Genomic DNA, 26,755 nt, shown 5'->3' on the forward strand with positions numbered 1-26,755 from the left:
GCGACTGGGATGGGAATCAGCACCTCCAAGTCCGAGTCCATGGTTCTCTCCCGGAAAAGGGTGGAGTGCCATCTCCGGGTTGGGGAGGAGATCTTGCCCCAAGTGGAGGAGTTCAAGTACCTCGGAGTCTTGTTCACGAGTGAGGGAAGAGTGGATCGTGAGATCGACAGGCGGATCGGTGCGGCGTCTTCAGTAATGCGGACGCTGTATCGATCCGTTGTGGTGAAGAAGGAGCTGAGCCGGAAGGCAAAGCTCTCGATTTACCGGTCAATCTACGTTCCCATCCTCACCTATGGTCATGAGCTTTGGGTTATGACCGAAAGGACAAGATCACGGGTACAAGCGGCCGAAATGAGTTTCCTCCGCCGAGTGGCGGGGCTCTCCCTTAGAGATAGGGTGAGAAGCTCTGTCATTCGGGGGGAACTCAAAGTAAAGCCGCTGCTCCTCCACATCGAGAGGAGCCAGATGAGGTGGTTCGGGCATCTGGTCAGGATGCCACCCGAACGCCTCCCTAGGAAGGTGTTTCGGGCATGTCCGACCGGTAGGAGGCCACGGGGAAGACCCAGGACACGCTGGGAAGACTATCTCTCCCGGCTGGCCTGGGAACGCCTCGGGATCCCCCGGGAGGAGCTGGACGAAGTGGCTGGGGAGAGGGAAGTCTGGGCTTCCCTGCTTAAGCTGCTGCCCCCGCGACCCGACCTCGGATAAGCGGAAGAAGATGGATGGATGGATGGATCTCATTCACGTAAGAGACTAGACGTATAAGATTTCATGGGATTTAGCGATTAGGAGTGACAGATTGTTTGGTAAACGTATAGCATGTTCTATATGTTAATAGTTATTTGAATGACTCTTACCATAATATGTTACGTTAACATACCAGTTGGTTATTTATGCCTCATATAAAGTACACTTATTCAAAATGCGACTCATACTCGAGTGCGACGTATATACGTTTTTTTCCTTCTTTATTATGCATTTTCGGCCCGTGCGACTTATACTCCGAAAAATACAGTACATGCCAAAAAAGCACACAGTCCTGTCCTTTAGAAGAGGATACCTCATCTCAATGGATGTGGATAAATGACCGTCCACCACCATGGGAAAGAAAAAGAGCTGTCAAAAGACATCAGGGATAAGATTGTGGACCTGCACAAGACTAGAATAAGCAACGAGACCATCAACAAGAACCTTGGTTTAAAACCCCCGCTGTAGACGCAATAAATCGGAAATGCTCCATGCAAGAATTCACCCCGTGGAGTAAAGGTGGTTCTAAGAAAGGTGCGGGGCCAGCCCAGAATTACAAAGGTTAGATAGCTGGTTAATGAAAGTTGGGACCACAGAAAAGCACATGTCATTGATTGTGATGAGGCCTGTCAAAGTCATTGAGGTCTTCATTGGCAAACTCCAGACAAGGCTTGGAAGAATGGGACGTGGTCAGATGATGCCAACATCGACTCAACGTGCAGAGAAATGCGTATGACAACCCTGATGACCAACTCCCACAAACATCTCTGTGCTGCCCAACAAGCTTTTCTCCAAGTACTTCGCCACAATTTCAAATACAAAAACTCGCTCTAATCTTTTTAGAGTTCTTTTTTCTGGAGTTGTTGTTAAATATTCTGTTTTTCTCTACAACAAACCTGCCGTTAAAAATATAGATTGTCTCAGCAGGGGCTTCCTTCCTATTTCCCCCACTGTGGTATTGCAACACAGCAGTTTGTCAATCAAGATCTTGCACTTGCTTTTTTGCGTGAAAGTGAAAGCGGATGAAGCAGACTTTCCTGCGGCCATGAGATGTGACCGCAAGCAGTCAACTGGCGGGACTTAATGTGACCATGACACAAACTCCTCCAGGCAATGTAGAGAAACTGAAAAAAAAAAGGCACGTGGCAAGATGGCGACTGAAAAAGGCGGCGAGATGAAGGCAGGCAAGTGGAGAATGTTGTCTGCATGGGGTTGTTTTTTTTTAGCAGCAAGTCCAGGTCATCACAAGCAGGAGACTACATTCTGGGGTCTGGTCCACAACAATGACACCAACATTTGAAGAGAGGGCGTTAAAAAAAGGGAGAGCAGTTTTCTGAGAGTTCATAACGCGCTTGATTCCTCCTTATTTGAGAAATTAAGGTGCAAAAAAGAGAAGACTTGTGTCTTTAGCAGTTTGGTACGAAGCACCCAACCATCTTCCTGGTCCAATATGGTTACAGCGAGCAAGCTGAGAGGTTGGTGTGTTGTCAGGCAAGGTCCAAACTGGCCGGCGCTCTCATCTTAATGTACAAAAATGTGCCTCAGCAGTTCATCTGCAGAAGGACGCTGCTTGGTCTCCACAAAGATACGCTTGAGGAAGTCTCTGCAGTGGTCGGACACGTGAGCTGGCAGCATAGGGTTGGTGGGCTGTGTGGCAATCTTAAAGATGGCCGCCATGGCCTCGAACTCCGCCCAGGGGGGTCGTTGGGTCAACATTTCCACAACAGTGCATCCCACACTCCTGACAACACAACCACACACATTTGTTAGAGCAAAGTTTTTTTCTGAGCTGATACTTGGTGGAATAACTTTAGTTGTACGCCAATTGTCATAGGGCAGTGACCTTCAACCGTGGGTCCACAGAGATACTGCAGGGGGCATTTTTGGTTAATTAGAACTTTTTCCTTTAAAAAGACAGAAGCAGTTGCAGCAAGGACAGTGGAAGAGCATGTGTGCCACTTCACCGTGTCTGAGGAGGAGACTGCACAGTGAGGAGATGACTACTGTCACATTTTAGTTAAGTTTAAGGACTTTGTTATGTCTCCCTTGCAGCACTGTGACATTAAAGTGAAAATTAACAACATAAAAGATCGACCAGTAGCTCGCGATGGACCTAATGGGCACCCCTGATTAAATACAAATATAGTGCCTATCAGTAGGGGTGTAACGGTACACAAACATTTCGTTTTGGTACGTACCTCATTTGAGAGGTCACGGTTCGCATACCTGCCAACTTTTGAAATCAGAAAAACCTAGTAGCCAGGGTCCAGGGGCCGCAGGCCCCGGTAGGTCCAGGACAAAGTCCTGGTGGGGGGTTCAGGCCCCCCGACGCAAAATGATTGATTGCATTCAGACAGGTTAAAATGTTGCTAAAACCATCACTTTTCTATCAGTCACAGTGACTTTTCAAAACAAAAATATTACAGCAAAAATCATATGGGTTGATTGACATGTTTATTCTGTAAGCTAACTTCAATAGTTTGAAATTATTTTGACAGTTAATGCCAGTTATCCTGTCAACCTTTCACAAGACTTCAATTTGTTAATTGAAAGTATAAACACTTTTTACAGTAAACAAATGGTAAAACAGTACTAAACAATTCCATTAAAAAAAAAATTGGTGTCATTATTAACTTTCTGTCCAAGCTTGTATAATCTACTGCCTTGTTCAATTGTAAAAAATATTCTGTGCCTAAAATTCACATTTCTATCACAATTATCATACTGTAAACATGGTAAGCTAACTTCATTAAAATTAATAGTCCTGTCAATAGCATGGAACTACAATTCAAATGTAGTTTTTTTGTAAGCCTTTCAAAAGAATTCAAAATATGAAAAATTAATGAAAATTAATTTAAGCCATCAGACACTTGAAAAGTGGCACATCACATCTCTAATGTAATCATTTGAACTTTTCAACAGAAATAGCACTGCAAAAATATTAAGGACATACTTCTGTATTTTGGTAGTTATGCTGTCAACATTTAACAAGATTTCTTCAACTTGGACTTGAAAGCATAAATAGTATAAACATTTTTAACAGTATAACAGTACTAAACAATTCCAATAGATAACATTGGTGTCATTACCTTTTTGTGGCTAAAATCCAAATTTAGCAACGGCATTAGTAGACTTGTGTTTTTTTGTCCCAACGTGGTCTTTTACATCGCTAATTCCTCCGTGTCCGATCGAAAAATCTTGTCTGCACAAGGTGCAATTCGCCTAGTTTTCACCCTTTTTGGAACGGATAATTATTCCCGGATAGGCTTTTGAATATTCTTCACGGAATGACTGCAGTTTTCTTTTCGGTTTAAGACTCGTATGCGATTTTTCTCCGGCTGATTCCATGATCGTTCGCTCGTTTGGAAACAATGGCAACAGGTGCCTCGTGCTTGGCAGCGGTGCTATAAATAGCCTCGCGCGTGGCATTCGGAATGGCTCGATAGGAAGTTACGGGAAGCAGTGTTGATTGTCATTGTTGTTACGCGATTTTGTGAATAAAACTTAAAAAAAAATTTTTTTTTTAATTAATGAAAAACCGTATTTTTTATCACTGCAACCGTAACCTGGAATAGGTTGATGAAAACCGTACTAATTACGGGAAAACCGGAGTAGTTGGCAGGTATGTACGTACCTCGTTTGAGAGGTCACGGTTCGGTTCATTTTCAGTAAAGTAAGAAAACAACAAAATATAAATGTTTGGGTTATTTATTTATCAAATTTGCAAAATCTTCCACCAAAAATATTTGTCTTAAATGGGTTGTACTTGTATAGCGCTTTTCTACCTTCAAGGTACTCAAAGCGCTTTGACACTACTTCCACATTTACCCATTCACACACACATTCACACACTGATGGAGGGAGCTGCCATGCAAGGCGCTAACCAGCACCCATCAGGAGCAAGGGTGAAGTGTCTTGCCCAGGACACAACGGACATGACAAGGTTGGTACTAGGTGGGGATTGAACCAGTCACCCTCGGGTTGCGCACGGCCACTCTTCCACTGCGCCACGCCGTCCCTAGTGTAATATTTGATGTGAAGTGATGGGAACCTTGGTTAGGTCAATAATTCATAATAACATTGATTTTGATTCAATATTATGTTTTGAGCAATGACAGTTTGAAAGAAAAAAAACAGCTTTGTTTTAGTAGTCAACATTGCAACTTTTTCTAAATGACATTTAACCTTTAAGCTTTTTTATTTCACTTTTGTTATGTTTTTGTTTATTTTAATAGTATTTTTAGAATGTAACGTGGGCCTTTAAAACATTAGCTGTGGGCCGTAAATGGCACACTTTCGACACCCCTGCTATAGATAATAAAAAATTAAATGTGATAAATCTATGGATAAAAAGCAAAGCCTGGCGACGCATGCGCGTTTATCATAACTCTCTCTCTCTCTCTGTCTCTGCCCCTCCCTCACCAATGCTGCTGTTTGTTTTGTTTTTAACCTCTTCTTAACCCTGAACGTACATTGTTAATACACGCAACCATAACTCAAAAAGCCGGACATTTGAGGCATTTAAGAAACTCCGCCCAGACAGCCCCGCAGCAGCCCGGTCGCTGCTAGCTAGATCGGTTTCACCGGACATGTCCTCTTTTGCGGGGCTGTCCGGGCGGAGTTTCTTAAATGCCTCAAATGTCCGGCATTTTGAGTATTGTTTACACAACGTGCAGTACTCTACTTAATATGTCCGTGTGGAAACTCGTTTGGTACACCTCCGCACCGAACCGAAACTTCCGTACCGAAATGGTTCAATACAAATACACGTACCATTACACTCCTACCTACCAGACATTAAAAAAAGGGATTGAGATCATCAGCAATCGTTTTATTGAACAAAAAAGGGTACTGTCGGTTGCTTACGAACGCAAGTAGAATAAGAGAAGAATGTAACCTATTTAACTGTCACTATCCACCTTGCACGCACGCAGTAATAATAAGAAAGATACGGCGGACCTGAACTTGATGAGTCAGTCGACACCAGCTGGCTTACACTGCAGTGTTTCGCAAAAAAAAAAAAAAAAAAAAGATATTTCATATTTCAAAAAACGAAAAGGGTGGAGTGCCATCTCCGGGTTGGGGAGGAGATCTTGCCCCAAGTGGAGGAGTTCAAGTACCTGGGAGTCTTGTTCACGAGTGAGGGAAGAGTGGATGGTGAGATCGACAGGCGGATCGGTGCGGCGTCTTCAGTAATGCGGACGCTGTATCGATCCGTTGTGGTGAAGAAGGAGCTGAGCCGGAAGGCAAAGCTCTCAATTTACCGGTCGATCTACGTTCCCATCCTCACCTATGGTCATGAGCTTTGGATTATGACCAAAAGGACAAGATCACGGGTACAAGCGGCCGAAATGAGTTTCCTCCGCCGGGTGGCGGGGCTCTCCCTTAGAGATAGGGTGAGAAGCTCTGCCATCCGGGAGGAACTCAAAGTAAAGCCTCTGCTCCTCCACATGGAGAGGAGCCAGATGAGGTGGTTCGGGCATCTGGTCAGGATGCCACCCGAACGACTCCCTAGGGAGGTGTTTAGGGCACGTCCGACCGGTAGGAGGCCACGGGGAAGACCCAGGACACGTTGGGAAGACTATGTCTCCCGGCTGGCCTGGGAACACCTCGGGATCCCCCGGGAGGAGCTGGACCAAATGGCTGGGGAGAGGAAAGTCTGGGCTTCTCTGCTTAGTAGGGGTGTAACGGTACGTGTATTTGTATTGAACCGTTTCGGTACGGGGGTTCCGGTTCGGTTCGGAGGTGTACCGAACGAGTTTCCACATGAACATATTAAGTAGCGTAACACACGTTGTGTAAACAATGCACACCGAGGCACAACACACAGCATGCTAGCAGCTAACGGGCTACGATAGACTGACCACACGTCCTCTTTTCACCGGACATGTCCTCTTTTGCGGAGATGTCAGGGCGGAGTTTCTTAAATGCCTCAAATGTCCGGCATTTTGAGTTATGGTTGCGTGTATTTTCAATGTACGTTCAGGGTTAAGAAGGGGTTAAAAACAAAACAAACAGCAGCATTGGTGAGGGAGGGGCAGAGACAGAGAGAGAGAGAGAGTTATGATAAACGCGCATGCGTCGCCAGGCTCCATAGATTTATCACATTTAATTTTTTATTATCTATAGCAAGGGTGTCAAAAGTGTGCCCCGGAGGCCATTTGCGGCCCACAGCTAATGTTTTAAAGGCCCACGGCACATCCTAAAAATACTATTAAAATAAAACAAAACAAAAACATAACAAAAGTGAAATAAAAAAGCTTAAAGGTTAAATGTAATTTAGAAAAAGTTGCAATGTTGACTAATAAAACAAAGCGTTTTTTTTTTCTTTCAAACTGTCATTGCTCAAAACATAATATTGAATCAAAGTCAATGTTATTTTGAATTATTGACCTAACCAAGGTTCCCATTACTTCACATCAAATATTCCACTAAGAAAAATATTTTTGGTGGAAGATTTCGCAAATTTGGTAAATAAATAACCCAAAAATGTATATTTTGTTGTTTTCTCACTGTATCGAAAATGAACCGAAACGTAGCCTCTAAACCGAGGTACGTACCGAACCGAAACTTTTGTTTACCGTTACACCCCTAATGGATGGACATTTGTGACTTGTAGGTGTTTCCAATAAAGGGTGTTTTGCATCATGAGCCGTAATTGTCGTAAAATCTCAGAGGCTGCGGGTCGACCCCTATTGCAGGGAAGGGACCCGCGAGACATCCGTTGCGGCGATGCCGCCTCGCTCGACCTTGGCTGCCCGATCGAAAGTGAGACCAAGACGACCCGTCTGCCCTCGTTGTCCTGCATGGACGCCCTGCCGGTTCAGTCTTTAATGCGAAAAAAGTGTTTCCATTATGCTTTTGCGAAAAACTTCCAATATCGAAACGTCTCAAAAACCACCTCATGAGAGCCCAAAAAAGACAGTTTTTTTTGCAATATTTCCAATACCAGTTTCTTAATGCGATAATTAGGTTTTGCGCCTTTGTAGGGGTAATGAAACGCAGCTAGAGACATGTCCACATAAACGGGGACGACCTAAATGGGTTTGATTGTATTGCTTAACAATGGACAAAATTCTTGTGTTTGACTTGGGGAGCAGTTGTGTGTCGTACCCCACTTCTCTCACAGCTAGCATAGACTTCAGCTTCTCCGTGACTATAAACAGAATAATAAGTGGTAGAAAATGAATGACTGATAATGTGGCATTACCAGATGTCAGCCTTCCTGCCATAACCCTCGCCACTGATTACTTCCGGGCTCATCCAGTAGGGAGTGCCAGTCACTGACTTAATTCCCGTTCCTGACAGACATATAGTCTGCAGCCGCCGACTGGCCCCAAAGTCTCCCAGCTTCACGTTTCCAATAGAGTCTCTGAGGATATTGGCCCCTGAAGACACAGAGTTTTGATGAGGCTCTCATCCTTCAGATACATTTAGGTCCTGGTCCAAATACCTGTAGATAACAGGCATCAAATGCAATGTCGCACCTTTGATGTCCCTGTGAACGATCATGTTGCTGTGAAGGTAGGAAACCCCTTCAAGGATTTGCCGAGTGTAACGACGTGTCACGTTCTCCGTCAGTGCACCGTAAGTCTTCACCTGGTCCTTTATGGAACCCTAGCAACAAGAGGCATACTAAGTGGAACATGCAGAGCTTAACGCGAAGTTAAGAGGACATGAACACTTACTCCAGGCATGTACTCCATGAAGATGGAGAGTGTTCGTTCCATGGTATCTCGCAGACACCCGTAGTACTGGACGATGCGCTCGTGACAAAGATTTTTTAGCAGCTGAATTTCACACTCCAGCGCGCTCACCTCCTGCTCGTAACAGAAGAACAATTGCAGCATTCCTACCGCAGGGGGAAAGAGCATAAAAAAGGTAGGACAATTCTGACCTTGCTCGTCTCAGGACTATCTGGATCAAACTGGACCTGTTTGACAGCCAGTTCCCGTCCAGTGTCTGCGTCGTAGCAAAGGAACACCCGTCCGAAGGCGCCCTGGCCAAGCAGCTTCCCCAGTCGCCAGTTGGTGGGTGCACGTGGCGCTGGAGACACATTGTGTGATCAAGGTGGAAAAAATACCGTATTTTTTGGAGTATAAGTCGCTCCGGAGTATAAGTCGCACCGGCCGAAAATGCATAATAAAGAAGGAAAAAAACATATATGAGTCGCACTGGAGTATAAGTCGCATTTTTGGGGGGAAATGTATTTGATAAAAGCCAACACCAAGAATAGACATTTAAAAGGCAATTTAAAATAAATAAAGAATAGTGAACAACAGGCTGAATAAGTGTACGTTATATGAGGCATAAATAACCAACTGGTATGTTAACGTAACATATTATGGTAAGAGTCATTCAAATAACTATAACATATAGAACATGCTATACGTTTACCAAACAATCCGTCACTCCTAATCGCTAAATCCCATGAAATCTTATACGTCTAGTCCAGTGGTTCATAACCTTGTTGGAGGTACCGAACCCCACCAGTTTCATATGCGCATTCACCGAACCCTTCTTTAGTGAAAAATAAAATGTTTTTTTTCAAATTCAAGACAAAGTTATATGTTTTTGGTAACACTTTAGTATGGGGAACATATTCTAAGTAACAAAGACTTAATTTAGAGTTTTTTGGACACTAGGGGAACATTTTCTAAATAACAAAGACTTAATTCGGGTCTCCCTATGTCTAGCATTAAAAGATTACAGTTGGTACAAAATGCGGCTGCTAGACTTTTGACAAGAACAAGAAAGTTTGATCACATTACGCCTATACTGGCTCACCTGCACTGGCTTCCTGTGCACTTAAGATGTGACTTTAAGGTTTTACTACTTACGTATAAAATACTACACGGTCTAGCTCCGTCCTATCTTGTCGATTGCATTGTACCATATGTCCCGGCAAGAAATCTGCGTTCAAAGAACTCCGGCTTATTAGTGATTCCCAGAGCCCAAAAAAAGTCTGCGGGCTATAGAGCGTTTTCTATTGGGGCTCCAGTACTATGGAATGCCCTCCCGGTAACAATTAGAGATGCTACCTCAGTAGAAGCATTTAAGTCCCATCTTAAAACTCATTTGTATACTCTTGCCTTTAAATAGCCCCCCTGTTAGACCAGTTGATCTGCCGTTTCTTTTCTTTTCTCCTCTGCTCCCCTTTTCCTTGTGGAGGGGGGGGGGGCACAGGTCCGGTGGCCATGGATGAAGTGCTGGCTGTCCAGAGTCGGGACCCGGGGTGGACCGCTCGCCTGTGCATTGGCTGGGAACATCTCTGCGCTGCTGACCCGTCTCCGCTTGGGATGGTGTCCTGCTGGCCCCACTATGGACTGGACTCTTACTATTATGTTGGATCCACTATGGACTGGACTCTCACAATATTATGTCAGACCCACTCGACATCCATTGCTTTCGGTCTCCCCTAGAGGGGGGGGAGGTTACCCACATATGCGGTCCTCTCCAAGGTTTCTCATAGTCATTCACATCGACGTCCCACTGGGGTGAGTTTTTCCTTGCCCTTATGTGGGCTTTGTACCGAGGATGTCGTTGTGGCTTGTGCAGCCCTTTGAGACACTTGTGATTTAGGGCTATATAAATAAACATTGATTGATTGATTGATCATTTAGAGTTATTTGGTTAGGGTTAGGGTTAGAGGGTTAGGGTTATAATAAAGCCATGCCGAATAAGGCATTAATAAGTACTTAGTAATGATTAGTTAAGAGCCATCACCTTGTTCAAACAACAAAACCAACACAGTGCATGAACTCACAACAAATTACACACCTGCAAATCAGTCTGACTTCTGCTGTTTTGTCTTATCCGTAATGTCGATAGGGAGAAGTTTTTATTTACACAATGAGTCGGGTGTGTTTTGACCTCCGCCGAACCCCTGAGGCTGACTCACCGAACCCCTAGGGTTCCATCCAACCCAGGTTAAGAACCACTGGTCTAGTCTCTTACGTAAATGAGCTAAATATTATTATTTGATATTTTACGGTAATGTGTTAATAATTTCACACATAAGTCGCTCCTGAGTATAAGTCGCACCCCCGGCCAAACTATGAAAAATACTGCGACTTATAATCCGAAAAATACGGTAGTTGTGACATCAAAGTGGGGACTCACAGCGGCTGGGTGGACTGATGTCCATGACTGACAAGTTCGGGGTGGCCGACTGATTGACTTCAATGTCACTTCCTCTTCGTGGACGCCTGGCAGGCCCAACAGCATCTTCCAGGTCGGGGGTGAAGACGCTGCTGCCGCTGCTGGTGCTCGGAGACTGCTCTGTGGGACTGAAGCTGACAGGTGAGCGCAGGCCGTGTGCTTGTGTCCGGCGTGCGCGAGGGAAGGTCTTCCTCCCTGATGAACAAAAGGAGGAGAGGACACGTGCGACGTTTGCATCATCCAATGTTTCAGCGTGAAGTACAATTGGATGCGCACCATCACTGTAATCTTGAAGACCAAAGGGAACACCGTATCGGCGAGGGTACGTGCCTCCTTTTCCTGTCTTGTCGAAGATTGGAATGTCGTAATCTGCAGAAGCAGGGAGAAGATGAGGAGCGCTGCTCAAAACATCAGAAAATGGTATCTTCAGTGTTGCAGTCATACATACAGTGGGGGTGGTGCATATGTTCATCCCATGTTGATTTTGTATATTAAGGGGCTTTGTACCGAGGATGTCGTTGTGGCTTGTGCAGCCCTTTGAGACACTTGTGATTTAGGGCTATATAAATAAACATTGATTGATTGATTGATTGATAAGGTTGAATATAATTTTGATTCACACTTATAATTTTTTCAAAATTCTTTATTTTAATTTTTCACATTTGTTAACTTTGATATTTAAGCTTCTGTATATTTTCACATTGAAATCTTAGTTCTTAGTTAATTTTTACTTTATCAGATTAAAATCTTTTTTTTCAGATTCAAACTCTTGCCCTGTTTTAGTGTTGAGCAGAGGTGGGTAGTAGAGATGCGCGGATAGGCAATTATTTCATCCGCAACCGCATCAGAAAGTCGTCAACCATCCGCCATCCACCCGTTCTAACATTTGATCAGAACCGCACCCGCCCGCACCCGCCCGTTGTTATATATCTAATATAGACGATGCAAGGCATTAGTGAGGTTATAAAGCTTTTGCCTGTTAAAGAAAGGAGACTGATCCAATGCAGTACAGACATTCGCGTGCCACGCTGTCACGACCCAGACGCACACCAGTGCGCAATCATATGGGAGCCGCGCTGAGCGCACCTCCAAGCGCGTCTCGCTGCCGGCGACGGCCGGGTATGGGCCCGACGCTCCAGCGCCATCCATTTTCAGGGCTAGTTGATTCGGCAGGTGGGTTGTTACACACTCCTTAGCGGGTTCCGACTTCCATGGCCACCGTCCTGCTGTCTATATAGGGACGGCGTGGCGCAGTGGGAGAGTGGCCGTGCGCAACCCAAGGGTCCCTGGTTCAATCCCCACCTAGTACCAACCTCGTCATGTCCGTTGTGTCCTGAGCAAGACACTTCACCCTTGCTCCTGATGGGTGCTGGTTAGTGCCTTGCATGGCAGCTCCCTCCATCAGTGTGTGAATGTGTGTGTGAATGGGTAAATGTGGAGGTAGTGTCAAAGCGCTTTGAGTACCTTGAAGGTAGAAAAGCGCTATACAAGTACAACCCATTTATCATTTATATCAACCAGGGTGAGCCCCACCCCTTTCGTGAGCAAGTGACCCTTGTTACGCGCCCCCGGCCACGGGGGTAGCGGGCAGGTAAGCTGCTTACCTGCTGCGCGTGACGCCGGCTGCGGCGAAGGCGGACGAGGCGGGGTGTCGGTGCGGTGGGCGCGGTGGTGACCCTGGACGTGCGTCGGGCCCTTCTCGCGGATCGCCTCAGCTACGGCTCCCGGTGGGGCCCTCTCGGGGGAAGGGGCCTCGGTCCCGGACCCCGGCGAGGCGTCCCTTCTCCGCTCCGTAAAAGTGTCCATCTCTTTTTTTTTTTCTTCTTCTGTTGTGGCATATGCAGCAGGTGCCTGCTCGTTTTTCGTATGTGGGTAACAACATTTAACTATGTATATATATTTCCCAATTGGTTTAACTGCCACCCGCCTGAATCTAATTAAAATCTAATTTTTTTTTATTTCAACCGCCCGACCCGACCCGACCCGCGGATAAAATCTAATTTTTTTAAATTTCATCCGCCCGATCCGCGGATAATCCGCGGTTGTGCCCGCAAACCGCGCATCTCTAGTGGGTAGTTACGTGCAACATTTACTCCGTTACATCTACTTGAGTAACTTTTGGGATAAATTGTACTTCTAAGAGTAGTTTTAATGCAACATACTTTTACTTGAGTATATTTATAGAGAAGAAACGCTACTTTTACTCCACTCCATTTATCTACATTCAGCTCGCTACTCGCTACTGATTTTTATCCATCTGTTAATGCACGCTTTGTTTGTTTTGGTTTGTCAGACAGACCTTCAAAGTAGGATCTATCACATGCCTGCGTTTCACCAATCAAATACAGTCACTGGTAACGTTTGACTCCGTTTCACCAATCAAATACAGTCACTGGTGACGTTTGACTCCGTTTCACCAATCAAATACAGTCACTGGTGATGTTTGACTCCGTTTCATCAATCAAACAGAGCCAGGCGGTCACATGATTAACTGCACATAAAGTTTCAGCGGCGACAAGCTTAAGCTTACATGAACTCAACGTCAAATTTGAGGAAGCACATGACGGTAAGTAACGTTAGTAGATATTTTGGCTGTCACCGTAGGCTGATGTTAGCTTCCCTGCTATGAATCACTGTCAAATGTACATCGTGTGGGGACATTTATTAACGCACTGCAGCCTCATAGAGAGACAGACAAAGACACACACACACATGCATAGAAACACCAATCAGAAGTGCACAGTGTGTTCCCAGATGCAGCCCACACCTATCAGTTTATGGTTTGCGTAAAGGCTAACTTGTTATTTTCCTTTGTAATCTCTGCCTACTGAGCCTATGGTGCTGTTAAGTTATTGTGGCTCAATTTGCCTTAATTTTTTTTATGTTAATGTATTATTATTTAATATACATCAATGTTTTAGTTGCTTAAGAGATATTCCTGGCTCTGAATTTGCTCATTGCTATTTTTATGTTTTCGTGCATTATTTGTTGCCGTCATCATTAAACGAACAGGTTACTCATCAGTTACTCAGTACTTGAGTAGTTTTTTCACAACATACTTTTTACTTTTACTCAAGGAAATATTTGGGTGACTGCTCCTTACTTTTACTTGAGTAATAAATCTCTGAAGTAACAGTACTCTTACTTGAGTACAATTTCTGGCTACTCTACCCATTCATGACACAGCTTAGCAAAAGGATAAGGGGTGTCCCCTATCACGTTGCCTTCAGGGAACCTGGGAACTAATTCAGTTCAACTTAACATTTTGTATCAAAGGCATATGAAAGATTATTTGTAAATTCTTTCATCATACTTAAGAATCGAGACACCGTTTCTCTCTTGCCTAAACTCTCGCACAAATTCTTTAAGCTCGGGGAGTTTGGGATTTAGAAAAAGATTAAAGAAAACCTGGGACAAGTTGTCAAAATAAATAAATTGATACTTTAGATACATTAGTTATATTTCAGATCATTCATATTGATAACGTGAACATTAACTAAATCATTGAGATCTTGTTTAAATGAAACGCAATTGGTGGGAGCTACTTTTTTTTCTGCCTAAGTACGTAATATACAAGTGCAGCGGCACAATGTGCAGTGCGCAGTCATTCGGTCTGTCATTTTTCTATTTAGGAAAATGACTGGCAATTAAAATTGGTTACTAAGTATCCTTTCATTGATGGCTATTTGGTGACACATTCAGTGCAGAATACCGCCATCATTTGTTTCACCCTGTGATTTTATATCATTTGAAGATGATTTCCCCAGAGCAGTAACACTTGAAATACACTACAATTTTAACTCAATTCTTCCAGTCACATCGGGTATGTTAGCACAAAGTATCGGTGTCTTGGATCAGAAATAAAATCAGTGGTATTGCACATCACCACTGCTAGTTCCAGAAGAAGAGCTTGCAGAGCCAGACGCCATCATTGCAATTAGCTAACAAAATACTGTGCAGCGCTCATGGTCCATCTATCCATTTTCTACCGCTTGTCCCTTATGGGGTCACGGGGGATGCTGGAGCCTATGCCAGCTGCACATGGGTGGAAGGCGGGGTACACCCTGGACAAGTCGCCACCTCATCACAGGGCCAACACAGATAGACAGACAACATTCATACTAACATTCACACACTAGGGACCATTTAGTGTTGCCAATCAACCTATCCCCAGGTGCATGTCTTTGGAGGTGGGAGGGGCCAATCCCCAGGTGCATGTCTTTGGAGGAAGCCGGAGGGAACCCACGCAGTCACGGGGAGAACATGCAAACTCAAGATCGAACCCAAGACCTTTGTATTGTGAGGCACGCGTACTAACCACTGTGCTGGTGCTTTGCGGTAATCGGAATTTAAAGATTGGCTGTTGAAGTGCATAATTTGGCATAACCTGTCACTCCAGTTCTGCAATTTGTACTAAGTGCTGTTTAAAACAGCCTTGAAGTCTCACTGGCATCACTTCTTTCACTGACAATTGCATGGTGTAGCCCAGTGGTTCACAACCTTTTTTCAGTGATGTAACCCCTGTGAAATTGTTTTTAATTCAAGTACCCCCTAATCAGAGCAAAGCATTTTTGGTTGAAAGAAAAAGAAATACAGCACTATGTCATCAGTTTCTGATTTATTAAATCGTATAACAGTGCAAAATATTGCTCATTTGTATTGGTCTTTCTTGAACTATTTGGAAAAAAAGATCTAAAAATAACTAAAAACTTGTTGAAAAATAAACAAGTGATTCAATTATAAATAAAGATTTCTACACATAGAAGTAATCATCAACTTAAAGTGCCCTCTTTGGGGATTGTAATAGAGATCCTTAACTTACATTTCTTCACAAAAAAAGAAATCTTTAACATCAATATTTATGGCACACGTTCACAAAAAATCTAGCTGTCAACACTGAATATTGAATTGTTGCATTGTAATGAATGGAATAGCCTACTTGATTTGATGTTCGGTTTATGAACTTACATTGATATTTTGTTGAAGTATTATTCAATAAATATATTTATAAAGGATTTTTGAATTGTTGCTATTTTTAGAATATTTAAAAAACAATCTCACGTACCCCTTGGCATAGCTTCAAGTACCCCCAGGGGTACGCGTACCCCCATTTGAGAACCACTGGTGTAGCCTATATGAAGTGTTGGGTTGAACAGAAATAGTTCCTAAGTTTTCTTATCTTTTTGCTGAGCTGTCTGTCATAAGTCTCAAACTGGAAAAAAAAAAAAACGCAAACTGGAAAATAAGGTTTTAATCTGAAAAACAGAAGCTAAAAGATATCAAAACATATGAAAATGAAAAATTTAAATAATTCTAACTAATAATGAGGGCGAATTTTGAAATTATATTCAACCTGAAAATAAATTGTGTGCACTTATTTTTAATTTGAATGCAAGGATGTATTTTTCACAATTCATCATCAAAACCTAAAATTACAAAGTTAATCTGTTCAAGTAAAAACATTTGGCCCTATTTTGCCGGAAAGTATTCACAGCGCTTCACTTTTTACACATTTTATGCTACAGCCTGGGCAGCACGGTGGTACAGGGGCTAGTTTCTGTGCCTCACAATACAAAGGTACTGGGTTCAATCCTGGGCTCGGGATCTTTCTGTGTGGAGTTTGCATGTTCTCCCCGTGACTGCGTGGGTTCCCTCCGGGTACTCTGGCTTCCTCCCACCTCCAAAGACATGCACCTGGGGATAGGTTGATTGGCAACACTAAATGGTCCCTAGTGTGTCAATGGGAGTGTGAATGTTGTCTATTTTGTGTTGGCCCTGTGATGAGGTGGCGACTTGTCCAGGGTGTACACCGCCTTCCGCCCGAATGCAGCTGAGATAGGCTCCAGCACCCCCCGCGACCCCGAAACGGACAAGCAGTAAAAAATGGTTGGATGGATGGAAATATTTTTTATAAACAGTAAAGACGTAGCATGTGGTGGAAAGCAACACTTTTTCAAACTTTGATGTGGCTATCTATCAGGGTGATTCTTAAAAGTAATAGCAGAAGGAATCTTTTCTGGGAACATTTTAATGTGCAGTCTATGTGGTGGCGAAACATGCCTTTGAAACACACATTTCAAGAATGTACACCTTGGGTAAAGTAGTTCAGCTCCATTTTCCGTGATCTTGGCAATAGATTTTCATTATTGGGAAGGAAAGTTATGCTAATTTTGTCTGAGATTCGAGCAAGTGATTGCTGATTGTCTGCCATCTTTGTCAAAATCTTGTGGGTTATAACAACACTAATCAGGGCGGCACGGCTTAGCGGGCAAAGTCGGAAGCATTCATTGCACAAACAGTAGTCTCTTTTTTACTATGCTTCTGGCTGAAAGGTGTCGGAGGCAGATATTTACATATATCTGAATTTAAGTTGTTCCTCCCATGATGCTGTTGAGGGGCTTGCTGAACAACCTGGGTTTGCTGTGTCCCTGAAGGGGGTCTGGCAAAGTGGTGACTTTCGAGAAATGCTAGTTTCCTTCCCTGAGAGTGACGACATTGACATAGATTCCATCCGTTTATCTCCCATGTAACTATGCTTTTAATTTTTTACTAGCTTGCTCAAAGAGGGGCGTATTTTAGAAGTGTTGTACTAGTGATAAAGATCTTTTTAGAAGATCTGAAGGGGGAATTGTCGGAGGCAGATATTTACATATATCCGAATTTAAGTTGTTCCTCCCTTTCTAAAACAGCTCGTGTTTTCCATTTCTTCTCTTGATGCTCTGTCAGCAAGTATACTGTGTGTGTTAACCTTGAGTTCTTTGTAATGTGTTTTGACTAGCATTTGTTTTGTCTACAGAGATGGGACGAGAGAGAGGGTGGTGGGACCGGGAAGACAGACCATTTTGGGAGGCGCAATAGAATGTTCTAGGGTTAGACTGGTCTCAATCAATGTATATTGGCAAAGCTTTGAGAATATACAACAAAATACCTATTCTGTCTCTGGTGGTTTTTCAACTCAGCTTTAAGTGTCGGAAAGAACTTGGGAGCGAATTGTGACTTGAATTCCCTGGGAGGAACAACTGGTCCCAAACGCAACAAAGGACAGGAGAGGACATGTGTGTGCTTTAGTTTGTGGGAGTAAGAATTATTGCTGGTTAGTAGGGGATGAAATACCTATGTCCGTCATTAATTTATGACACTTATTTAAAATGTATTTTTGTAGAATTGCATTTTGATATTCTGTCTCGATCTGATTAACAACCTGACTAAAAATGACTTAAAACAAAAAAAAATACACTAACAAAATCAATAGGTGATGAAATAATGATTTCCTCCACTGTATATACACAGTACCTGCACCTGAAAAATCCTGGTGGTTGTCAGGGTAGCTCTGTGCTCTTGGCATCCTCGACTTTGGGTAGTCGCTGTTTAACAGACGAACATCTCAGTCAAGTATGGTAATATGCAAGCTCATGCCGACTGCCAAAATGTGTCTTCACCTGTCCAGAGGGCTGTCCAAAGAAGGGCAGCTACCAGATGCAGAGTTTTCCGGACTGCTCATGCTCAAAGGGTCCAGCATCTAAGGAAAAAAGTATGCACTCATCATACTTCCCATGCACAAAGAATTGGAAGGTTTAAGTACTAAACTGAAGATGAGCACCTGGTCCATGCTTTCTGGAATGAACTCTCCTTCGCTGTTAATACTTGTGAAGGATCCATTCCTCGCCACCTGCTGGAGTGCGTCAGGAATATATCCAGGTGGAGGAGAGCTACGATCCGCTGAATGAGATCCTGAACAAGTTGGACACAATGTTTATTTTAATATCAAATTATTGAGCCTCTGACACACTTGGATTTACTGACGGCAACAGTGACATGCAGCCCTGGAACATAGGCCCTTTTCCACAACAGGAACCTTTTCAGGAACTTTACCATTTACCCGGGTAAATTAAGTACCCTCTCTATGTGTTTCCACCAAAAACTACCTGGGTAGATTTAGTTCTTCAGTAACTATTTTTAGTTCCTAGTAGCGAGGTGGGACTTTTGAAAGGTTCTATGAACCTTAAGCCTGGTGTATAGTCAGCGAGGCCATCTTGCCCCTCCCCCTGCATACCTTCCCGCAAGCCCTGCGTGCACCTTCCAACAATTCTAGGTTCATGCTGACGCAGACCACAGAGCTGTAATTGGTCAGCTTTTTGAAGAGGAGGGTTACCGACCATAGGACAGCAGACTCAGGGTTTGAAATGCACAAATTATTTTATGAAATAAAACAACAGTGAATAAACATTTGCATGAAAACGGATTTTGTGTACTTAATAACTTGGATTCAGGAGGAACAGTGTGGTTTTCGTCCTGGTCGTGGAACTGTGGACCAGCTCTATACTCTCGGCAGGGTCCTTGAGGGTGCATGGGAGTTTGCCCAACCAGTCTACATGTGCTTTGTGGACTTGGAGAAGGCATTCGACCGTGTACCCCGGGAAGTCCTGTGGGGAGTGCTCAGAGAGTATGGGGTAACGGACTGTCTTATTGTGGCAGTTCGCTCCCTGTATGATCAGTGTCAGAGCTTGGTCCGCATTGCCGGCAGTAAGTCGGACACGTTTCCAGTGAGGGTTGGACTCCGCCAAGGCTGCCCTTTGTCACCGATTCTGTTCATAACCTTTATGGACAGAATTTCTAGGCGCAGTCAGGGCGTTGAGGGGATCTGGTTTGGTGGCTGCAGGATTAGGTCTCTGCTATTTGCAGATGATGTGGTCCTGATGGCTTCCTCCGGCCAAGATCTTCAGCTCTCACTGGATCGGTTCGGAGCCGAGTGTGAAGCGACTGGGATGGGAATCAGCACCTCCAAGTCCGAGTCCATGGTTCTCTCCCGGAAAAGGGTGGAGTGCCATCTCCGGGTTGGGGAGGAGATCTTGCCCCAAGTGGAGGAGTTCAAGTACCTCGGAGTCTTGTTCACGAGTGGGGGAAGAGTGGATCGTGAGATTGACAGGCGGATCGGTGCGGCGTCTTTAGTAATGCGGACGCTGTATCGATCCGTTGTGGTGAAGAAGGAGCTGAGCCGGAAGGCAAAGCTCTCGACTTACCGGTCGATCTACGTTCCCATCCTCACCTATGGTCATGAGCTTTGGGTCATGACCGAAAGGACAAGATCACGGGTAAAAGCGGCCGAAATGAGTTTCCTCCGCCGAGTGGCGGGGCTCTCCCTTAGAGATAGGGTGAGAAGCTCTGTCATTCGGGGGGAACTCAAAGTAAAGCCGCTGCTCCTCCACATGGAGAGGAGCCAGATGAGGTGGTTCGGGCATCTGGTCAGGATACCACCCGAACGCCTCCCTAGGAAGGTGTTTCGGGCACGTCCGACCGGTAGGAGGCCACGGGGAAGACCCAGGACACGCTGGGAAGACTATGTCTCCCGGCTGGCCTGGGAACGCCTCGGGATCCCCCGGGAGGAGCTGGACGAAGTGGCTGGGGAGAGGGAAGTCTGGGCTTCCCTGCTTAAGCTGCTGCCCCCGCGACCCGACCTCGGATAAGCGGAAGAAGATGGATGGATGGATGGATGGATAATAACGGCCAAATAGCGGTGCAAATAGTAATAACGTCCTTTGCCACGACTCGTTAAAAAGTTACACAGTCCATCGTCACAAATATCTTTTCCTCTGGTTTATGAGTAAAACGTCCATTAAAAGTAAATTGCTGATTCTGAATGATTAGTTCGAGTGTACACAAAAATGTCACTGTTGCGGTTGTCGTCACTCTTCACGAAAAAGTAAATATTTAGTCAACATAGCTGTGGTTGTTCTATCAGGACATACTGCTTCTTAGTGTTTTGGAAGGCAGTGTTTCCCACACATTCATTTATTTGTGGCGGCCCGCCACGAAAGAATTACGTCCGCCACAAATGGATTTTTCGGCTTTTGACTCGCTCGACCGCTCATAAAAGCAATGGGACTCTGTCTGTGAATGTACCTTGTAGTTACAACTCCGGTGCAGTAGGTGGCGGTAGCCTACTATGCATTGTAACTCCGCCAATAGCACTTAATTCACCTGGTGGGCCAGAAGAAGAAGAAGAAGAAGACGGCGGAGTAAAAGAACGGACCGACCGGATCAAAATACGAGGGTAATATAGGTTGTAGGTAGATAAGTTATAGCTGCATCGCTCGCGGCTCATCATATATTTAACGTTAATCCGCGATTTCACCGAGCGTTTCACTCACGGTGAGCAGCCTGACGCTGCTTCATTAACACCGCCGCTGTTGTCACGTCACGTGTTACAATACCGACGAGCTAACGTGTCCAGGTTATAACCCTGTTGTCAATAAACACACGTGGAGACGGTGCTTCAGATACTGCAGTAATAATGAAGCTAAATTGTCCACTGTCCACTGCAGCATGTGAATGCAATGAAAATAATAAAATCTGAGCCAACCAGCTGTTAAAATGTTGTCCAGGTTAATGTTTTGGCCATTAAAGGCCCTTCATTTCAAGATTTCAACTGTGATCGGGCTTTAAACAGGTGGCTGACCTGTTCAGATGGGTGTAACTCAGGGGTGCTCACACTTTTTCTGCAGGCGAGCTACTTTTCAATTGATCAAGTCGTGGGGATCTACCTCATTCATATATATAATTATAATTACTTATTTATGAAATATATGTTTTTGTTAACAAGTTAAAGGTGTTTAATGATAATGCAAGCATGTTTAAACACATATAGTTAATATTGTTAATAAATTAAAGGTGTTTAATGATAATACAAGTATGTTTAATACATATAGTTAATATTGTTAACAAGTTAAAGGTGTTTAAAGATAATACAAGCATGTTTAACACATATTGTTAATAAATTAAATGTGTTTAATGATAATACAAGTATGTTTAATACATATAGTTAATATTGTTAACAAGTTAAAGGTGTTTAATGACAATACAAGCATGTTTAACACATATAGTTAATATTGTTAACAAGTTAAAGGTGTTTAAAGATAATACAAGCATGTTTAACACATATAGTTAATATTGTTAACAAGTTAAAGGTGTTTAAAGATAATACAAGCATGTTTAACACATATAGATTCCTTTCTTTCATGAAGACAAGAATATAAGTTGGTGTATTACCTGATTGTGATGACTTGCATTGATAGGAATCAGACAGTGGTGCTGATAACGTCCGCATTTTCGAATGGAGGAGAAAAAAAGTCCTCCTTTCTGTCCAATACCACATGAAAGTGGTTGGTTTTTGGCATCTTATTTGTCCAGCTTCTGTACTCCTTTGTATACACTTTACAAGAAATACATTGTCGGCAAACTCCGTAGCTTGCTAGCTTGTGCACGCCAGCCTTTCTGAGACTCTTATTTTGTTAGCGCAACTGTGCAGTCGGTCTTTGGAGTTTTGACGACAGGTACGGCGCCAGAGTCTGTTGAAATAAAGTGTTTCTCGCCTTCCTGTCGGTAATTTTAATGAGCTAAATATGTACATAAAGTCTTGTACTTATATTCCAACTCCGCGTTCTTTTTGGTCATCGCCGCTGCGGCCGTCACCCCCCGCACCCCGACCACACCACCACAAATAGATGCCTGTCCTGTGGGAAACACTGGAAGGGAATTACACATATGGCGCCACCCACCAGGGAAGAACTATAAATCAAACAAGATGCCATCAGGGGGGATGCAAGCTACGCGACGCATAAGTATATTCAAATCTTTAGAGTGGGCGGGCTGTGCTGTCGACCGCTGATTGGCTGAACACAGAAGGGGGTGATTCTAAAACTTTGTATTCAAAGTTCCAACCGCAATTGCAGTATGCGATGACAACTTGTTTATTTAGTGTGCAGTTTAAAGCTGTTTATGGGGTATGCACCTAATAACATTGGTCGCAACTCGCCATAAAACGAAAAAGAATGCTGTTTATTATTCTTTTCCAAATTCATTTCAATAGGCGAAACTATGAAAAGTGGACTGATTTTTATTTTTCGATTTTTTTACACATATTTATAGAGGAATACAAGGTTTTCAGCCGGACTTCGATTCTGACCTTATAGCTAAATGACGAGTAGAACAAACGCAAATTACATTAAAAATATTAAAATATTTACTTTTTTACATGCAGTACAAATAGTCAGTGACACGCCATTGGTGTAGTGATTCGTCTCAACTCGAGTGAACCGAATGCTAATGCTCACAAGCTAAATCTGATGCGTTTGTTTTGTCGCCGCAGGATAAACACTGACATTTGTTCTCTATATGTTGCATACCTGCCAACTTTTGAAATCAGAAAAACCAAAATGATTATTAGCATTCAGACAGGTTAAAATGTTGCTAAAACCATCACTGTTTGGGCGACGAAAAACGTTGAAAGTTTTCCACTTGTATCGCTAGCAACGGCATTAGACTTGTGTTTTTTTGTCCCAACGTGGTCTTTTACATCGCTAATTCCTCCGTGTCCGATCGAAAAATCTTGTCTGCACAAGGTGCAATTCGCGTAGTTTTCGCCCTTTTTGGAACGGATAATTATTCCCGGATAGGCTTTTGAATATTCTTCACGGAATGACTGCAGTTTTCTTTTCGGTTTAAGACTCGTTTGCGATTTTTCTCCGGCTGACTCCATGATCGTTCGCTCGTTTGGAAACAATGGCAACTGTATGGCGTCACATTAGTGCCAAAAATCCGAGCGCATAAAAACTGTTATCGCGCGCTGATTCTCCACTTCGTGCGCGCGCGCGACACCATTTTGCGCGCGCGTGGTGCCTTTCTGCGTGCGCGCGGTGCCTTTCTGCGTGCGCGCGACGCCTTTCTGCGCGCTCTCTGTGTACTCCTGGCATCTCTCCTCGCGCTGTCATGTTTCTTTTTGGCACTTTGGGGGCGGGTATGCTTAGACGGCCCCTTCTTTCTGATTGGCTGTGAGCATTTTTCATATGACCAATCATTCTCCAGCGTAGCAACGTTGTAGCCATCTTACTTCAGACATCTAACCTCAATCATTACATTGATGTCAATGGTACATGTACTACTTAAATTACCATAACTTGCTCGATTTTCGACCAATTTACAAACGGTTTGCCTTGTTACAAATCTTATTAAATGTACCGTATTTTCCGCACTATTAGCCGCACCTAAAAACCACAAATTTACTCAAAAGCTGACAGTGCGGCTTATAACCCGGTGCGCTTTATATATGGATTAATATTAAGATTCATTTTCATAAAGTTTAGGTCTCGCAACTACGGTAAACAGCCGCCATCTTTTTTCCCCGTAGAAGAGGAAGCGCTTCTTCTTCTACGGTAAGCAACCGCCAAGGTAAGCACCCGCCCCCATAGAAGAGGAAGCGCTTCTTCTTCTACTGTAAGCAACCACCCGCCCCCGTAGAAGAAGAAGCGCGCGGATATTACGTTTCATTTCATTTGTGTGTTTACATCTGTAAAGACCACAAAATGGCTCCTATTAAGAGACACGCGTACAACGCAGAATTCAAACTCAAGGCAATAAGTCACGCAGTAGAACACGGAAATAGAGCAGCATCAAGAGAATTGAACATGAATGGTGCGTAGGTAGAGGAAGCAACAAGATGACCTGCGCCACAAAGACAGGGAGACAGCGCCGGACGACATACGCCAACATCTGCCAGTGGATTGTAAATGCCTGGGCGGATATATCGGTCTCAACTGTGGTCCGAACTTTCCGGAAGGCAGGATTCATGGAACTGCTGGACAACAATAGCAACATTGACTCTGATGACTTCGACGAGACGGAGCCGGCCATTTTGGATCCCGTATTCGCCCAACTTTTTAATTCGGACACCGAAGGAGAAGAATTCGAGGGATTTATGAATGAAGAATAACTTCAGAAAGTGAGCGTTATGTTTATTTTGTGTGTTGTGACATTGCTATTGCTCTGCACTATTTTGAATTTTACTATGTTTGTGATTGCACATTTGCACATTACCGTACATTTTGGGAGTGAACAGAGTTGTTAGAACGCTGGTTTTTAATATATTATTAAAGTTTGACTGACCTATCTGACTGTTTTTTTGACATTCCCTTTAGCGCAGTTAGATGCGGCTTATAACACGGGGCGGCTTATAGGTGGACAAAGTTTTGAAATATGCCGTTCATTGAAGGCGCGGCTTATAACCCAGGGCGGCTTATGGTGCGGAAAATACGGTAGATATGACATAGGATGCTGTTGAAATTACCTCTTTCGCTTTAAAAAAAAAAAAGACTTAATTGTGCAACATAGTTGTGTAGGGTCAGTGTTAGTCAGTTCTCTGATTATTTTAAACTGTTTCAGAATACATTATTAAAAGGCTATTTTTAACATTTTAAAAACAAAATTCAAAGATTATTTCATTAATTTTATGGCTGAATCAAAAGAAATTCCATAAATTAGAAAACAAATGTTCAAGAAGAAGTGAAAATATAAAATAATGTTATTGCTGGTGGATCAGTTCTGGCTGAAAGATGTGATTATGGTGTTTGTTGTCTTATTATTTATTTGGGTCACATTTTGTGTTACCCTGTATTGTGTTTATGTGGTATGAAATAACCTTCATCAGCGCGCAACATTTTTTTATCCATTTCTTCCTCCGTAAATCTTGATACATATTGACGATGACCCGCCCTGCTATACTTCTGATTGGCTCTGAGCATTTTTCAGCGTTTTTCGCCGGACCAATCAGAAAGAAGAGGCCGTCTAAGCATACCCGCCCCCAAAGTGCCAAAAAGAAACATGACAGCGCGAGGAGAGATGCCAGGAGTACACAGAGAGCACGCAGAAAGGCACCGTGCGCGCACTAAAAGGCACCACGCGCGCGCAAAATGGTGTTGCGCGCGCGCACGAAGTGGAGAATCAGCGCGCGATAACAGTTTTTATGCGCTCGGATTTTTGGCACTAATGTGACGCCATACAACTGGTGCCTCGTGCTTGGCAGCGGTGCTATAAATAGCCTCGCACATGGCATTCGGAATGGCTCGATAGGAAGTTACGGGAAGCAGTGTCGATTGTCATTGTTGTTACGCGATTTCGTGATTAAAACTTTTAAAAAACTTTTTTTTTTTAATTAATGAAAAACCGTATTTTTTATCACTGCAACCGTAACCCGGAATAGGTTGATGAAAACCGTACTAATTACGGGAAAACCGTAGTTGGCAGGTATGAATTGTTGCTATTTACAGCTGAAATAGACCATAAGGAATCGCCTGACCCACTCATGAATTCATCATTTGCTGGGGCGACCACTTTCTGATTGTTGCACACTATAGACAAAAGCCTGAATTTTTATGTAAAATCCGGTAAAACTTTAAAAAAGAAATCATATAGTTTTGTCATTTACCTACACTTTTAGTAAAATAAATATGACCTAATATTGTCTGTTAATTTATATGGTATCAGTGTAGATAAACACTACTCCATAAGTCATCAACCTGATTTGTACAACCTACTCTAAAGTGTGAAATGCGGTGGACAAACAAACCACACAGGTCATCATGAACCTATAGTTCCAGAAACTAAAGGTTTCAAGAACTTAAAGTTCCTGTACTTTCGGTGGAAAAAGACCTAACGTCAGCTAATTCTGTTAGCATGACAACTGAGTCGCAAAATCTCATAGTTAGGTGATTCGGTAGAAATATTGCTATTTTCCTACCTAATGATCCAAGCAAGCTCTTTTTGTCTGGGACTCTGAATCCTGTGTTGTCCAACTCCTCAGAGGAAGGCAGAAGGCCCATATTGCAGGAAGAGTTCTGTAAAAAGCAAAAAAAAAGGTCAAACCTATAAACATTAAAAATGCACATTGTATCCCATCTCAAACTGAAAATTTTAATACTGAAGTTGTACAATGTATCCACCTTATATGCTGTTTAACAAGACTGATCTGTTTCTTACTCATCTTTACAAAGACAAACCTGCTAAGTTATAATTGATT

General features: G+C 43.4%; 1 protein-coding gene across 1 annotated transcript in view; it reads right to left on the minus strand.

Annotated features, from left to right (window-relative positions):
* Window positions 1-225: 225 nt before the first annotated feature.
* The window catches only part of LOC133571079 (mitogen-activated protein kinase kinase kinase 2-like), a 36,485-nt gene continuing 9,955 nt past the window's right edge, over window positions 226-26,755 (minus strand). Inside the window, 11 exon segments of the mRNA XM_061924123.2 lie at window positions 226-2,488; window positions 7,958-8,135; window positions 8,235-8,364; window positions 8,436-8,567; window positions 8,645-8,793; window positions 10,870-11,103; window positions 11,185-11,277; window positions 18,208-18,272; window positions 18,348-18,427; window positions 18,509-18,639; window positions 26,477-26,573. Of these exon segments, the coding sequence (XP_061780107.1) occupies window positions 2,269-2,488; window positions 7,958-8,135; window positions 8,235-8,364; window positions 8,436-8,567; window positions 8,645-8,793; window positions 10,870-11,103; window positions 11,185-11,277; window positions 18,208-18,272; window positions 18,348-18,427; window positions 18,509-18,639; window positions 26,477-26,573 (1,509 nt within the window). The 3' untranslated portion in view covers window positions 226-2,268.

Source organism: Nerophis lumbriciformis, linkage group LG28 (genome assembly GCF_033978685.3).
Source record: "Nerophis lumbriciformis linkage group LG28, RoL_Nlum_v2.1, whole genome shotgun sequence".
Classification (NCBI taxonomy): domain Eukaryota; kingdom Metazoa; phylum Chordata; class Actinopteri; order Syngnathiformes; family Syngnathidae; genus Nerophis; species Nerophis lumbriciformis.